This window comes from Trifolium pratense, linkage group LG2 (assembly GCF_020283565.1).
Source record: "Trifolium pratense cultivar HEN17-A07 linkage group LG2, ARS_RC_1.1, whole genome shotgun sequence".
Taxonomy (NCBI): domain Eukaryota; kingdom Viridiplantae; phylum Streptophyta; class Magnoliopsida; order Fabales; family Fabaceae; genus Trifolium; species Trifolium pratense.
In genome coordinates, this window is record NC_060060.1 from 62,756,251 (window position 1) to 62,770,868 (window position 14,618).

A 14,618-nucleotide genomic window follows, 5' to 3' on the forward strand; every position below is an offset into this window, starting at 1 on the left:
ATTGTTCTCTTGTTTCACTTTGTAAGGGGAATCACCTTGCTGTCCAGGATTGTTGGAAGCAAGAGAGTGAAAGAGAGAGGATTGTTCTCTTGTTTCACTTTATAAATATCATAGTGAAATCATTCGCAGGTGTGAAGGGAGTGGACGTACCATTAGGGGAACCACTATAAATCTCTTGTGTCCATTTTCTCCTTCCCTGCACTCTTTATTTTTCTGCACTTTATTCATATATTCATCACAAACCTTCAAGAAAAATAAAATTACCATAACATCTCAAAAAGTATCCAAATAGATATAAAACCAAATTCAGCCCCCCTCTTAGGTTGCACTCTTAAACTTACATATTTATCAATTTAGTGCAGACCTGTCCAATTACTAATTCTGCATAAATCTGCTTCTGACCTTCAAATTCAACATCGTCTACCGAACGCATCGTAACTCCAAATTTGATGAAATTGAAATGCCAACAAGGGTAATTTCTTTAGCTTTCCGGACATGTAAATACTATTCAAAACAGAGATACAGGGTGAAAGTCATGACGAAAATATCAGTAGTAGTTTCATACGATAATTAATTTGGACAGACCTTCACTAAAACGGTAATTAATCTCTCTGTAACTCCAAATTTAGTGGGGTTTGATTATTTGAAAAACTAACCCGATTACGGTCATTTCCATACCAGTTTGGTTAATTATTGATCAAAATTGAGTTACGTGCGAAGCTTTGAAGTTAAGGCTTAGAAGCAGATTTTGTGCAGAATTTGTAGAGGGGGCAAAATCCAAAAAATATAAAATAGGGGAGGTAAAATTCAGGATTTTAAAATAGGGCGGTAAAATTCCGGATTTTAAAATAGGGGGGAGGGGGGGAATTTTGATTTATTCAAAATAAGGGGAGTAAAATTTGTGTTTAAATGTAAGTCACTTTTCAAGTTTTTAGACATATTTATAACTTTAGTCCTTTTAGAGTTTTGCACGGAGATTAAGAAATGGTAAAGATTGATAAGTTAAGTCATTTTTATCCTTACTTTATTATGAAAGAGAAAATATATTTAATTAATGTTTCTTAGTAAGGATCTATGAAGCACGAACACAGACACGAACACAGGACACGACACGGACACTGACACGCCGACACCGTTAAAAATTTGGAAAAATGACATAATTTAGTGTAATCGTAAGTGTCGACACCGACACGTGTCCGACATGGACACGCATAATCTAAGGAGTGTCGGTGCTTCCTAGGTAACGATACAAATGGTAAAGTAACACTATTTGTGCATTGGTTTCTTAAACGGACTAAAGATTTGAGACAAAACTAAAAAGATAAAAAGACCAAAGAATTGGGACGGAGAGAGTATTTTTCTCCAAACATAACCATACTTTAAATTGAAAACAAATGTTGTATTTGAGACCCGTAAAATTATTATGTAATTTAGTGAAAAAAATTTCAAATTATGTTCGGTCTCTTTCCCTTGTTTTTGCAGTCCCAAAAACAGTTTTCAAACCGTACACAGTACAATCTCTCATTCACTTTATATCACAAAATGAAAGTTAATCCTTCAATCTTGGAATGGAATAGGTAAACAGAAAACAAACTACACCGCTAACTCTTTTTGAATAGCAAAATCAATTATTTTGAACACTACATTTTGAGATTTAGGAGACAACACATTGCTATGCATTACTCTTTGAATTCTTTTCAAAATATTCAGAGTTTCTGATACTAAAAAACCAAAAATGACAAATGCAATTGCAATTGAAGTTATCTAGTTCAATCTTTTATATTTTAGCAGATGCGAATTAAAATAATCTTTAATTACAAGACACAAGTACTGAAACAAAAGTAAAATGATCATATTAAGGAGTCCAAAATCTTAAATAAATTATACAAAATCAAAATAGTAGGTCAGCTTTTTCTCTCACCATGTACAATGGTTGTAAAATTTCAACACCACTTTTTTACTTCTCAACACTCCACATCATTTTCTCTTTCTTCCACCTAATCATTCAACACTCATTCAACTTTTACCCTCTCCAATGGTTTTTTTATTCAACACTCTACCCTACCACTTTCTCTACCCCACCATTTTTATTTCATATTCTTATTTAAATTTATTTTTTTTGTTTTTAAGATTACATAAAATTACAATTATCGATTAAAATTAAATTAAAATAATAAACACTTAACAATTTATTTTTTAGTTTTTTTTAATAAAAACAAAATTTATTTAAATAATTTATACGATACAAATCATTTTAACTTAATTTAAAATACAACACACAAGTAACGTAATTAGTACGATACAAGTAATTTTAAATGCAATACACACACAAGCAACGTAATGAACCAAGTCACTAAAAAAATACTAAAACTTCAAAATAAACACTAATAGAAAGATAATAATAAGATTAAGATAGTGAAAAAATTAGACTTTTTTTTTGTGTCCAAATCAAATGAACCAAGTCTCTATTTATAGACAAAAAAAAGTAATGAATTTTGGTAAAAAATAAAAAAATAAAAAATTAATTTGCAATGAAATAATTGAGTTCAAAGTATGGATGAAATAAAAATTCGAACGACCAATTACAGCTCCCCACGTGTCCTGCAACAGCTTCTCTCTCCGTGTCACAGCCTCGCCGACGGGCTCTATCTGCGCGTGTGCGGCACGTGTAACACCCAAACCCGTTATTTAATTAACTCTGCCTTTATAAAATCTTTTTCGAAAATACGCAGCGGAAAAATTGAAAATCTGATTATAAAGCGCTGGTTTGAATATCACAAAATACAAAATCCTCCGCATCAACACGATGCGTTATAAGTTATACAAAACCAATACTTTTCACAAAAAATAATTCTTATATGAAAACATAAGCAATTACAGAGTAATTTTCTAAAGGAATTTATATATATATATATGTACAAAACCCCTTTTCACCCCGTGTCACAATCAGAGCGGAGCTTCACCACGCTACTCGGACAAGCTAACATATAACCTGTCAATCTGGATATCTGAACCCCCAAAGGTTCCAATTAACACAAAGCAGAGAGTTAGAAAACATAATCGCGTATCATACGAGTATAATAAAGGCCTTACACTTTCTAACTATCATACATATTCTAACTCACGCCATAACGTCGCACTAAACAGTTATCAATTAATAAAGTTTAACACAATTCAACCAGATAATGTCACATACCATTTATCAAATATATGCGCATTTACCCTAATGTATCTAATGCCAATTAATTCACTGTCATGTCATCCCTAGACATGACTAAATGCATGTGGTACCAAGGCGTCTCACCAACGGTGGACCAAGAACAGTTTTATATCTTGCTGGATATGTCGGAACTTACCGAACCATCTTATCTCCCTTGGATAAGCCAACACAGTTTTATATCCTGTTGGATAGCAGCTCTGGACTCATGGATTCATCTAATCCGATCCTCGGCTTCATTATGGACACATAATCCATTTTCGTTATTGGAACCCAAGTTTCCAATGTTCACATACAATCATGAATGCATGTATGTATGCACATATCAACCATATGATATTCTCTAGCTCGAAGCTACTCTTTTATGAATGCGGAAACACAATTCAAACACATTCACTTAACATTACAAATTAATGCCAAGACATCACATTACTCACTTTAAACTACAACTTATTGCATACACGTTTATCAATCATATAACGATTAACAATAAACATTAACAGCATCAACATGTATCAACAATCATGTAAGGATACCCTTAAACCATGTTACAAGTGCCTAATTACACTTACAACCATTAACAAAAGTTGCAGGTTCAGTAGTGTTCGCTAAGCGAAGCAGTAGCGAACAGGTAGCGAACTATTCGCTAAGCGAAGCTCAGTTCGCTGCAGCGAACAACGTCAGAGGATTACAGGTGCATGGCGAACAGGTAGCGAGCTTGTGGCGAGCAGGTTCGCGTCCTGGTCGCTTAGCGAACTACACCAGAAAAATATCTGTTCTTGAGTTTTCTAAGGCGGTTTAACATTGAATCAGCTCAAAAATTCATTCAAACATGTTATAAATTCTTATAAACAGCAATTTCAAACATATAAGGTATCAAGGAACATTAATCATCCCTTACAAACCTCCAAATACCTCACAAAATCATGATCATGCCCTTTTCTTGGATTTTAAGCAACTTTCATAAACTTTTCAAACATGATTGAAACACATACATATTTTTCATGGCATCAAGCTAGTGATTAACACATACAAAGTGATGATGAAGAACATCACACTCACATACAAAAGCTTAATCAAAAGTCTAAAAAGAAATTGAGTGGGAGAGTTCGGGAATGAAGACATAGACAATCTCCCCTCTCCTTGCCACTCAAGAATCATGAATTCTAATCTCTTACCTTAGCAAAGTTGATGAATACTCAAGCTCCTCATGTTCTAGCTCTCATGAGCTCCTCTCTTTCTCAAGCCCTAGCACCCTCTTGCTTTGCTCTCTTGCTTGCCCTAGCTTAGGGATGATGATCTATGAACCCTCATGGTTCCAACAAGCTTCTAATAATTGAATTTGGCTAAGGAATGAAAAATTGGTGATAGTTAGGAGTAAGCAAAGGAGGCTCACGGTTTTAGAAAGAAAAATGAATGAATTATGTGATTTTTCCTATTCATGATCATAAATATCTTGTGAGATTAATTCTTGGTCACTTGATTCTTCTTGCTCAACAAGGAAAGATCCTAGCCACCACTCAAACCAAGCTCACTACATGCACACACACTAGATCACTTGGTCTTGCTACTTGCCTAGCCCACTTGCCTTGCCACTTGCTCATAAAAATCTCATGACAAACCAAGCCCAACACTATTCATTTCTAAGCCCAAACTTTCGCCCCCTCTAGGCCCAACTCACACAATCTCGTTCGCTAACTTACGCTCGCGCAAAATAAATAATCTCCGATTACGAGAAAATTCTTTTGAAAGTCAAACAATAAAATAAAACATATAGAATATATTTTACGAAAAACGGGTCGTTACAACTCTCCCCCACTTAAAATATTTTCGCCCTCGAAAATTGCTCGACTAAGAACAACCCCGGATAAAACTCTCATCCAACTCCCTAATTCCCAACTACAATCTAACCAACGGGTTTCTACCCAGGCTGCTTTAACCAAGACACACAAAACTCTTCCTGCAAATTCGCCCATGATGGCGGCAAAGCAACCCAATATTCAACTTCTTCCAAATCATACCAACAAAACGTTCCAACTCCACGCATTAATAAGTTTGACAAAATTAGTCCATCCCAATCAACACAATCTCGTCTACTCATCAACAATAGATCAAGGACAGCTAATCCCTCGGTTTGTCGATAGATAGTCAACAATCATGATGTCGGTATAAACCATTCTTATCAAACCACCAAAACGTCCACTTAATATCTTACGGCACTCACTGCACCACTCAAAACAAACTCTAATCAGTCTAATACACCTTGAAAAGACGTTTTCGTTGAATACCTTACAACTTTTCAAGTTCCATAAGTCTTCAACTTTTCTTCAATCACTTAATTGCGTCGAATCTTATTCCAATCATTTAGTCGACAACACAACCTCAACATTCTTTTGTTGATCAACTCCTCAAATTTTTCTTGACACTTATCAAATTCACCACCTCTAACCGTTAAATTCTTAGATTACGTAACATAACATTTCCAATGTCGCTTTTCCGCCGCGATACCCTTATCAAAATATTATTTTTAAGTCACCCATAGACTCACTGTTGTTTCACCGTCCATGATGAAAATATTCGAAATCCTTTACTCCTTTACCACATGGTATAACTTTACTATTCCAACGGATACGATGTGTCCAACATCTCAAATCTCCACCGACTTTTCCAATAAGTCGTTGTCAATCTCATTCTTACTTCTGAATGTTACAAAACACTCTCTCTGATACTTTCTTATTTCCAAACATCCAAAAATGATACTTCGCTCTCAGTTCCATCTCAACCTCCTAAGGTTTCATCCAACTCCGACACTAATCGTCCGATCATTATCCAAATGAAATTATTTCTTTCTCGACAAGCTCTTACAAAATCCATCAAATTGTCACCCCACTTCCATCTTGAAATAACTCTACTACTCATACCATTCTCTACTACTTGATACCCTCACAAGTTTACTAACCCTACTATGGAATCTCTTAATTCCATTCTCATCTACTATGAGAACTCACTTCTTTTCCTTGGTTATACAACACTAATGGTTCTCTAAGCTTAACATCTATATTCTAAGCTTCTCAAATCTTTCCAAGAAATGACTACTCGATTCTAACACACTCAACCGCTATAAATCCTTCCTAGGCTCTTCTCGATCACCTAGTAATTCCATATTCAATCTCGGTGACTATCCAAAAGTTGATTTCCAAACAACCACAGTTCATATCTTGTTGATTCCAACAACGTCCTTATTTGTCGCACACAATCCAACTAGTCACGTTCCTTATCATTCTTCACCGTGACAAACATACTTTTCTCCATTCGACCAGTTCTTATTCATATCTCGTGACTATCTTAAAGTCATAACATCCTAAAGTTCATCCACACAAAATCTCTATTCCAGTCTTGACTAGTCTCTTCGAACTATTCAAAATGTTTACTTTCCTTAAAGGTTCACTTGCTAATAATTAACAAGTTTAGCTCACACCGATACAACTCTATAGGTATTCCCACCATTCTTATAACCATCACCTAATCATCACTAGGTTCGCCTACTCTTAACGCACAACGTCTTCTCCGTTTTCCAACAACGGTTTCCATTTAACATCTCTGTCCGTTCCACCATTCCACAATGGTCACATTCTCTTTACGGCTAAACAACTTTAGTTCGACTCATTCTGAATCTTCCGGAATGATCATCTAATATTTCCTCCAAAATACTCTCCAAATAAGAACTTTACTTTCAATCCCTTATCAGATTGACGTCTACTCGTCATTACTCAACTTGTCTGAACGACACATCCTACTCCTTCCATTCCATGGTATTGCTTCTGAGAAATTCTTGTAGTTCTCATCCGCCTCTAGTCCATACTCTTTTGTACACTACACGATCTCCAATCGTTTCCAAACGGTCTTCATCTTTCTTAACCAATCTCAGTGTTGATCCCATGACGAACACTTAGCCCAACAACTTCTCATCTAGAAATCCTCACAACTTGCTGTCCAAGTTCCTTCCACTTCGAACAACACTAATCAATCTTGAACAATCTACTTCAAGAGCATCTCCATCCATCCTAACTTCTTCACATTCGAACCGTCTCGGAGAGACACAACTTTCTCCCCCACTTATCTCAAACCCATCAATACTCTTCCACTAGAACTTCCGGTATAAACACCTAGTCATTCTATCGATTCTAATTATATTCTCCCAAAAAGAATCTAGTACCGACAACATTCACATGCGTGTCGCATACAAGGGTAAACGTAAGGCATTAAACCTAGACATCTACACAAATATCTTGTACAGTCCTCTTGACATATACGCCACTACGCAAATACATAAGTATTCTATTCCCCACACATACTAGTGTAACAACCTTCATACCAACTAGCATACGCAAACACAACAACATGTCAATACATATATTTATAACTAAAATATATGTAAGACAACAAAACATCCATGTACACAAGACATCGAGTCAAGTACATGCATTACATTTCATTTGCTCGCATACTTACAACATCTACTCAAACATGTATAAAACATAGCATGTTCTCAAACAAGTTCTCATCATGAGAATACATTCACATAGTTCAATTAAAGAACCACACTAAGTACTAGTAATCAATCTACCACATGTTATAAACAAACATATAACAACACACACTAGGATCTACTTACATCCTACTCCATTCTCACTCTAGTGAAAAATTCATTTTCACTTACTCAAAAGAAAATGATCTTATATTTTCAACAAAATCTACATCACATGCAGTTTTACATCATGCCGGATCATCAACAATACAGTTTTACATCATGTCGGATCATCAACAATTAGCAATAAGCATCTACAAACCAAAAGTTCAAACCACACAAATTTTTAAAACTTTAAGCATAAAAATACACAACCACTACTTGACTTGATAACTTATAACAATGATAAGTATCAATCGCATCAAGTACACACAACAAGAAAAGACAGACACAACTGGCACACACGCTCACTCGATCTGACTGCACAGAACGGCTCTGATTGACACATAACCTCACAGTCCGAAGACGACCCGCTCTGATACCACTTTTGTAACACCCAAACCCGTTATTTAATTAACTCTGCCTTTATAAAATCTTTTTCGAAAATACGCAGCGGAAAAATTGAAAATCTGATTATAAAGCGCTGGTTTGAATATCACAAAATACAAAATCCTCCGCATCAACACGATGCGTTATAAGTTATACAAAACCAATACTTTTCACAAAGAATAATTCTTATATGAAAACATAAGCAATTACAGAGTAATTTTCTAAAGGAATTTATATATATATATATGTACAAAACCCCTTTTCTCCCCGTGTCACAATCAGAGCGGAGCTTCACCACGCTACCCGGACAAGCTAACATATAACCTGTCAATCTGGATATCTGAACCCCCAAAGGTTCCAATTAACACAAAGCAGAGAGTTAGAAAACATAATCGCGTATCATACGAGTATTATAAAGGCCTTACACTTTCGAACTATCATACATATTCTACCTCACGCCATAACGTGGCACTAAACAGTTATCATTTAATAAAGTTTAACACAATTCAACCAGATAATGTCACATACCATTTATCAAATATATGCGCATTTACCCTAATGTATCTAATGCCAATTAATTCACTGTCATGCCATCCCTAGACATGACTAAATGCATGTGGTACCAAGGCGTCTCACCAACGGTGGACCAAGAACAGTTTTATATCTTGCTGGATATGTCGGAACTTACCGAACCATCTTATCTCCCTTGGATAAGCCAACACAGTTTTATATCCTGTTGGATAGCAGCTCTGGACTCATGGATTCATCTAATCCGATCCTCGGCTTCATTATGGACACATAATCCATTTTCGTTATTGGAACCCAAGTTTCCAATGTTCACATACAATCATGAATGCATGTATGTATGCACATATCAACCATATGATATTCTCTAGCTCGAAGCTACTCTTTTATGAATGCGGAAACACAATTCAAACACATTCACTTAACATTACAAATTAATGCCAAGACATCACATTACTCACTTTAAACTACAACTTATTGCATACACGTTTATCAATCATATAACGATTAACAATAAACATTAACAGCATCAACATGTATCAACAATCATGTAAGGATACCCTTAAACCATGTTATAAGTGCCTAATTACACTTACAACCATTAACAAAAGTTGCAGGTTCAGTACTGTTCGCTAAGCGAAGCAGTAGCGAACAGGTAGCGAACTATTCGCTAAGCAAAGCTCAGTTCGCTGCAGCGAACAACGTCAGAGGATTACAGGTGCATGGCGAACAGGTAGCGAGCTTGTGGCGAGCAGGTTCGCGTCCTGGTCGCTTAGCGAACTACACCAGAAAAATATCTGTTCTTGAGTTTTCTAAGGCGGTTTAACATTGAATCAGCTCAAAAATTCATTCAAACATGTTATAAATTCTTATAAACAGCAATTTCAAACATATAAGGTATCAAGGAACATTAATCACCCCTTACAAACCTCCAAATACCTCACAAAATCATGATCATGCCCTTTTCTTGGATTTTAAGCAACTTTCATAAACTTTTCAAACATGATTCAAACACATACATATTTTTCATGGCATCAAGCTAGTGATTAACACATACAAAGTGATGATGAAGAACATCACACTCACATACAAAAGCTTAATCAAAAGTCTAAAAAGAAATTGAGTGGGAGAGTTCGGGAATGGAGACATAGACAATCTCCCCTCTCCTTGCCACTCAAGAATCATGAATTCTAATCTCTTACCTTAGCAAAGTTGATGAATACTCAAGCTCCTCATGTTCTAGCTCTCATGAGCTCCTCTCTTTCTCAAGCCCTAGCACCCTCTTGCTTTGCTCTCTTGCTTGCCCTAGCTTAGGGATGATGATCTATGAACCCTCATGGTTCCAACAAGCTTCTAATAATTGAATTTGGCTAAGGAATGAAAAATTGGTGATGGTTAGGAGTAAGCAAAGGAGGCTCACGGTTTTAGAAAGAAAAATGAATGAATTATGTGATTTTTCCTATTCATGATCATAAATATCTTGTGAGATTAATTCTTGGTCACTTGATTATTCTTGCTCAACAAGGAAAGATCCTAGCCACCACTCAAACCAAGCTCACTACATGCACACACACTAGATCACTTGGTCTTGCTACTTGCCTAGCCCACTTGCCTTGCCACTTGCTCATAAAAATCTCATGACAAACCAAGCCCAACACTATTCATTTCTAAGCCCAAATTTTCGCCCCCTCTCGGCCCAACTCACACAATCTCGTTCGCTAACTTACGCTCGCGCAAAATAAATAATCTCCGATTACGAGAAAATTCTTTTGAAAGTCAAACAATAAAATAAAACATATAGAATATATTTTACGAAAAACGGGTCGTTACAGCACGCGCCATGGTTGGACCACAAAATTTGCGCCGCGTGTCCCATTCTTCAGCATTCAACACAGTTGAAAAAATTGAACACTTCTCTCCTCCACATCATTTTCAACACACCTCCTCCAATCATTTTCAACTTTCAACACCCATTCAACATCATCCTTCAACACCCATTGCTCATGGTCTAAAGTGAAAAAAAGTGGAAAATCACAAGCTAGCTACTATATATGGTTAACCCTAATCCAAAACTAACTTATTTAAGTTCAAAAGAGTTCAAAAGCCCGTGTTGTTTTAGATTCTAATGAATGTCACTATCCAAACCCAAACAACATTATTTAAACAAGTCAGATTCTCAACTTCTTCTATCTTACTTTTTCATAAACATTTCATGGCTTCCTCATCTCACAAACTCTTCCTACTTCTTTTTACAATCATTTTCTCACTTACTTTACCTCTCCACACAAACTCTTCCACAACCACAACCACAACATTAAATCTCAAACTTTCTTCCTTAAAATGTTTCTGCAAAACAACACCATACCCAAAACTTTGTTTCAATTCACTAAAACTCTCCATATCAATAAACATTAGTCCAAACATCTTAACCTACCTCCTTCAAACACTTCAACTAGCAATATCTGAAACCACGAAGCTCACTAATCTTTTCCACGATGTAGGAAACACGAACATCGTAGAGAAACAACGAGGATCAATTCAAGATTGCAAGGAGCTTCATCAATCAACCTTAACTTCATTGCAAAGATCGTTATCCGGAATTCGTTCCTCGAACAAAAGAAAATTAGCCGATGCCAGAATCTATCTTAGTGCAGCCGTTACCAACAAAAACACATGTTTAGAAGGACTTGATTTTACTTCTGGTAACCTTAAACAAGTTCTTGTGGATTCTGTCATTAACACTTACAAACATGTAAGTAATTCACTTTCTATGCTTTCTAATCATGGAACTGAGACTTCAAATCAAAAGGGTCACAAGAAAAAACTGGTTTCTTCAAAATGGTTGTCAAAACGCTTAGATTTGGATGAATATGATCCAAACGAACTGCTTGTTGTGGCTACAGATGGAACTGGGAACTTTAGCACAATCACTGATGCTATAAACTTTGCTCCAAATAATAGCATGATTAGAACAGTGATTTATGTTAAAGAAGGGATTTATGATGAAAATGTTGAAATACCAAGTTATAAAACTAACATTGTAATGCTTGGTGATGGAAGTGATTCTACTGTCATCACTGGTAACAGAAGTGTTGCTGATGGATGGACCACTTTCAGATCTGCAACATTAGGTGAAGTATTTTACCCCTTTTCTTGGTTTGTTTTTTATTCTCTTGGATTTTTCTGTGCTTTGTGTTTTAAAAAAGAACCAAGTAGTTGCTCATGCAATAGTTTCTAAAATATTAAATCAAAATTATCAATGAAGTAATCATAGTGTATTAGTGTGTTTGATTTCATATAGTAGAGTTTCGATATTGAGTATGCTCGAACAGGATTTGCTGCAGTAGAAATACACACAGTTTTCACACTGTTTTATCATGACTATACGATCTAAAACGTGTGGCCGAGATCGTTTATTGGACAAAAATCATTTTGCTTCCAAATCTTGTGTAGAGTTATAAAACTTTACTATATGTCACATCAAATTTGTCCAGTTAATTATTTAGGTTTTTATGTTAAGTATAACCCATTCTTACAAAATCGACTTCTATATTGAGTCTCATATTTCATTTAACGTGGAACTCTCAAGTTTCAGTACACTCCATCGCGGCCAAAAGTACATTCTCAATGTGATATTGAGTGACCCACCAGATTCTATATAAACTCTAATACCATCATAAAATTTGGGTCAAACTTAACTCAAACCACAGTAATGTGAGGATCATAAATGTCATTTTTTATAAACTTTTTTTAGGACTTGTCTATTTTCAATTTTGGACTTGGATTTTTCCCAATAATAATGTTCAGATTTGGTTTATCAAATTAAAGATTTTGAGCAATTAATTTCATACTATTGATTGGTGAGTCCCAATAAACATTGGATTTTTGTCATTTTGGATAATTCACTGTTCTGTAAGTCAGATTCATGTTTTTTTTCCAAACCAAATTTATTTACAATGTTTCCAAAATTGCAGTAACATAATAAATGTTCATTTTATTTTTTTCAGCTGTATCTGGTGATGGTTTTCTTGCAAGAGACATAGCATTTGAGAACAGAGCTGGGCCAGAGAAGCATCAAGCAGTTGCATTAAGAGTAAATGCAGACTTAACAGCATTTTACAAATGTGCAATTTATGGTTACCAAGACACACTTTATGTTCACTCATTTAGACAATTTTACAGAGAATGCGACATTTACGGTACCATAGATTTCATATTTGGTAACGCGGCAGTAGTTTTACAAGAATGTGACATTGTATCAAGAATGCCATTACCTGGTCAATTCACAGTTATAACCGCACAATCGCGAGATAACCCTGATGAATATACAGGAATCTCAATCCAAAACTGTTCAATTATAGCTACTGATGAACTTTATTCAAACTCTAGTAAATTCAAGAGTTACCTTGGAAGGCCATGGAGGGTATTTTCAAGAACTGTTTTCATTGAATCTTATATCGATGATTTTATTGATCAAAAGGGTTGGACAAAATGGTCTAATGATCAAGGTTTGGATACTTTGTTTTATGGTGAGTACCAAAATTATGGACCTGGTTCGAAGATTGATAATCGTGTTGAATGGCTTGGTTACCATTTAATGGATTATAATGATGCATATAATTTTACAGTTTCAGAGTTTATTACCGGTGATGAATGGCTTGAGTCTACTTCAGTTCCTTATGATGACGGGATTTGAGATAGAAGAGAAACTGTAGTTTTGGTTTGTTACATTTCTTACTAAGGTTATTTGAGATCCTAATGTAGTTGGCTGATTAACAATGTAAAAGAAAAATGTTTATGGCCGATTATATATATAAAGACATGTGAAAAAATTCTTGTTAATCACTTGTACCATTCAATGTATGTGAACTCAATTAGTCTAGTGGTGAGGGGTTTGGGTTGTATGCTAGAGGTCCTGGGTTCGATCCCCAACTCATTGTAAACAAAAAAAAAAATATTACGGGTGAGTACACCTAGTCTGTTTTTGTGATTCAACTCGACTCGAGTCATTTAGGGTTCAATTTTGATAATGTCCAATATAAAATGTCTACTTTTGCTATACAAAAGATATAAGAAATTCTATGCTAAACTAAGGTAGATCATGAAAAGACTATCAATCTTGTAATGGTCCTCAATACTTCACACATCCCATAATTTTTATATCATAGGTGGTTAAGTTTTTCTATCAATGGTATGTCCCCCCTTAAAACGACCTTCAAGCATGACACACCCATATTCTACGGTACATACGCTTCGAATAGTGATTAATTTGACATTTAAGCCCTATTGTTGGCACTTAAGCCTACATAATTGGCACATGGGCCCCTCTTTTGGCAACTATACCTGCATAATTGGCTCAAACCTACTTAATAACTTTTTGGTGTTGAGTATTCAACAAATGACTTAAAACCTTCTCCTTCTAAAACATTAAAAGCATGAAAATGAAATTATATGACGTCTTCTTGCATTTAAAATCTTAACTAAGTATAAGATACTACATCCTATGGTTCATTCTTCATAGATGGTATTCATCGGCAAAGCTAGAGTATATTGAGAGGGTTCAACTAAATCCCTTGAACTTAAAAAAAATACACATATACATTTTTTTTTTCGAAGAAGCCAAAATGAAATATATTAACACAAACAGCCTTCTCAGCACAAGACGTGCCAAGGTAGACTAAAAAAGTATACAATATAGTCATAGAGATGCAATCACAATCAAATCATACAAGACCCAAACACAACAATGGACTAGACCACCAGCTAGGATAGTTCAAAGCTAACGTAATACTCGTCGAC

The 14,618-nt window shown here is 35.4% G+C and overlaps 1 protein-coding gene and 2 long non-coding RNA genes across 3 annotated transcripts; 1 reads left to right on the forward strand and 2 right to left on the reverse strand.

Moving 5' to 3' along the window:
• Positions 1 to 2,729: 2,729 nt before the first annotated feature.
• LOC123911360 lies at positions 2,730 to 4,580 on the reverse strand. The gene is made up of 2 exons (XR_006810483.1): positions 4,396 to 4,580; positions 2,730 to 3,008 (listed from the first exon to the last, which is right to left on the reverse strand). It is a non-coding gene; the product is annotated as an uncharacterized LOC123911360 (long non-coding RNA).
• A 3,786-nt stretch (positions 4,581 to 8,366) lies between these two features.
• Positions 8,367 to 10,262, reverse strand: LOC123911361. Its single transcript, XR_006810484.1, has 2 exons — positions 10,022 to 10,262; positions 8,367 to 8,634 (listed from the first exon to the last, which is right to left on the reverse strand). It is a non-coding gene; the product is annotated as an uncharacterized LOC123911361 (long non-coding RNA).
• A 671-nt stretch (positions 10,263 to 10,933) lies between these two features.
• Positions 10,934 to 13,814, forward strand: LOC123911362 (probable pectinesterase/pectinesterase inhibitor 12). The gene is made up of 2 exons (XM_045962768.1): positions 10,934 to 11,950; positions 12,827 to 13,814. Exons 1-2 carry the CDS (start codon positions 10,945 to 10,947, stop codon positions 13,513 to 13,515), a joined length of 1,695 nt encoding a protein of 564 aa, XP_045818724.1. The 5' UTR covers positions 10,934 to 10,944; the 3' UTR covers positions 13,516 to 13,814.
• Positions 13,815 to 14,618: the final 804 nt, after the last annotated feature.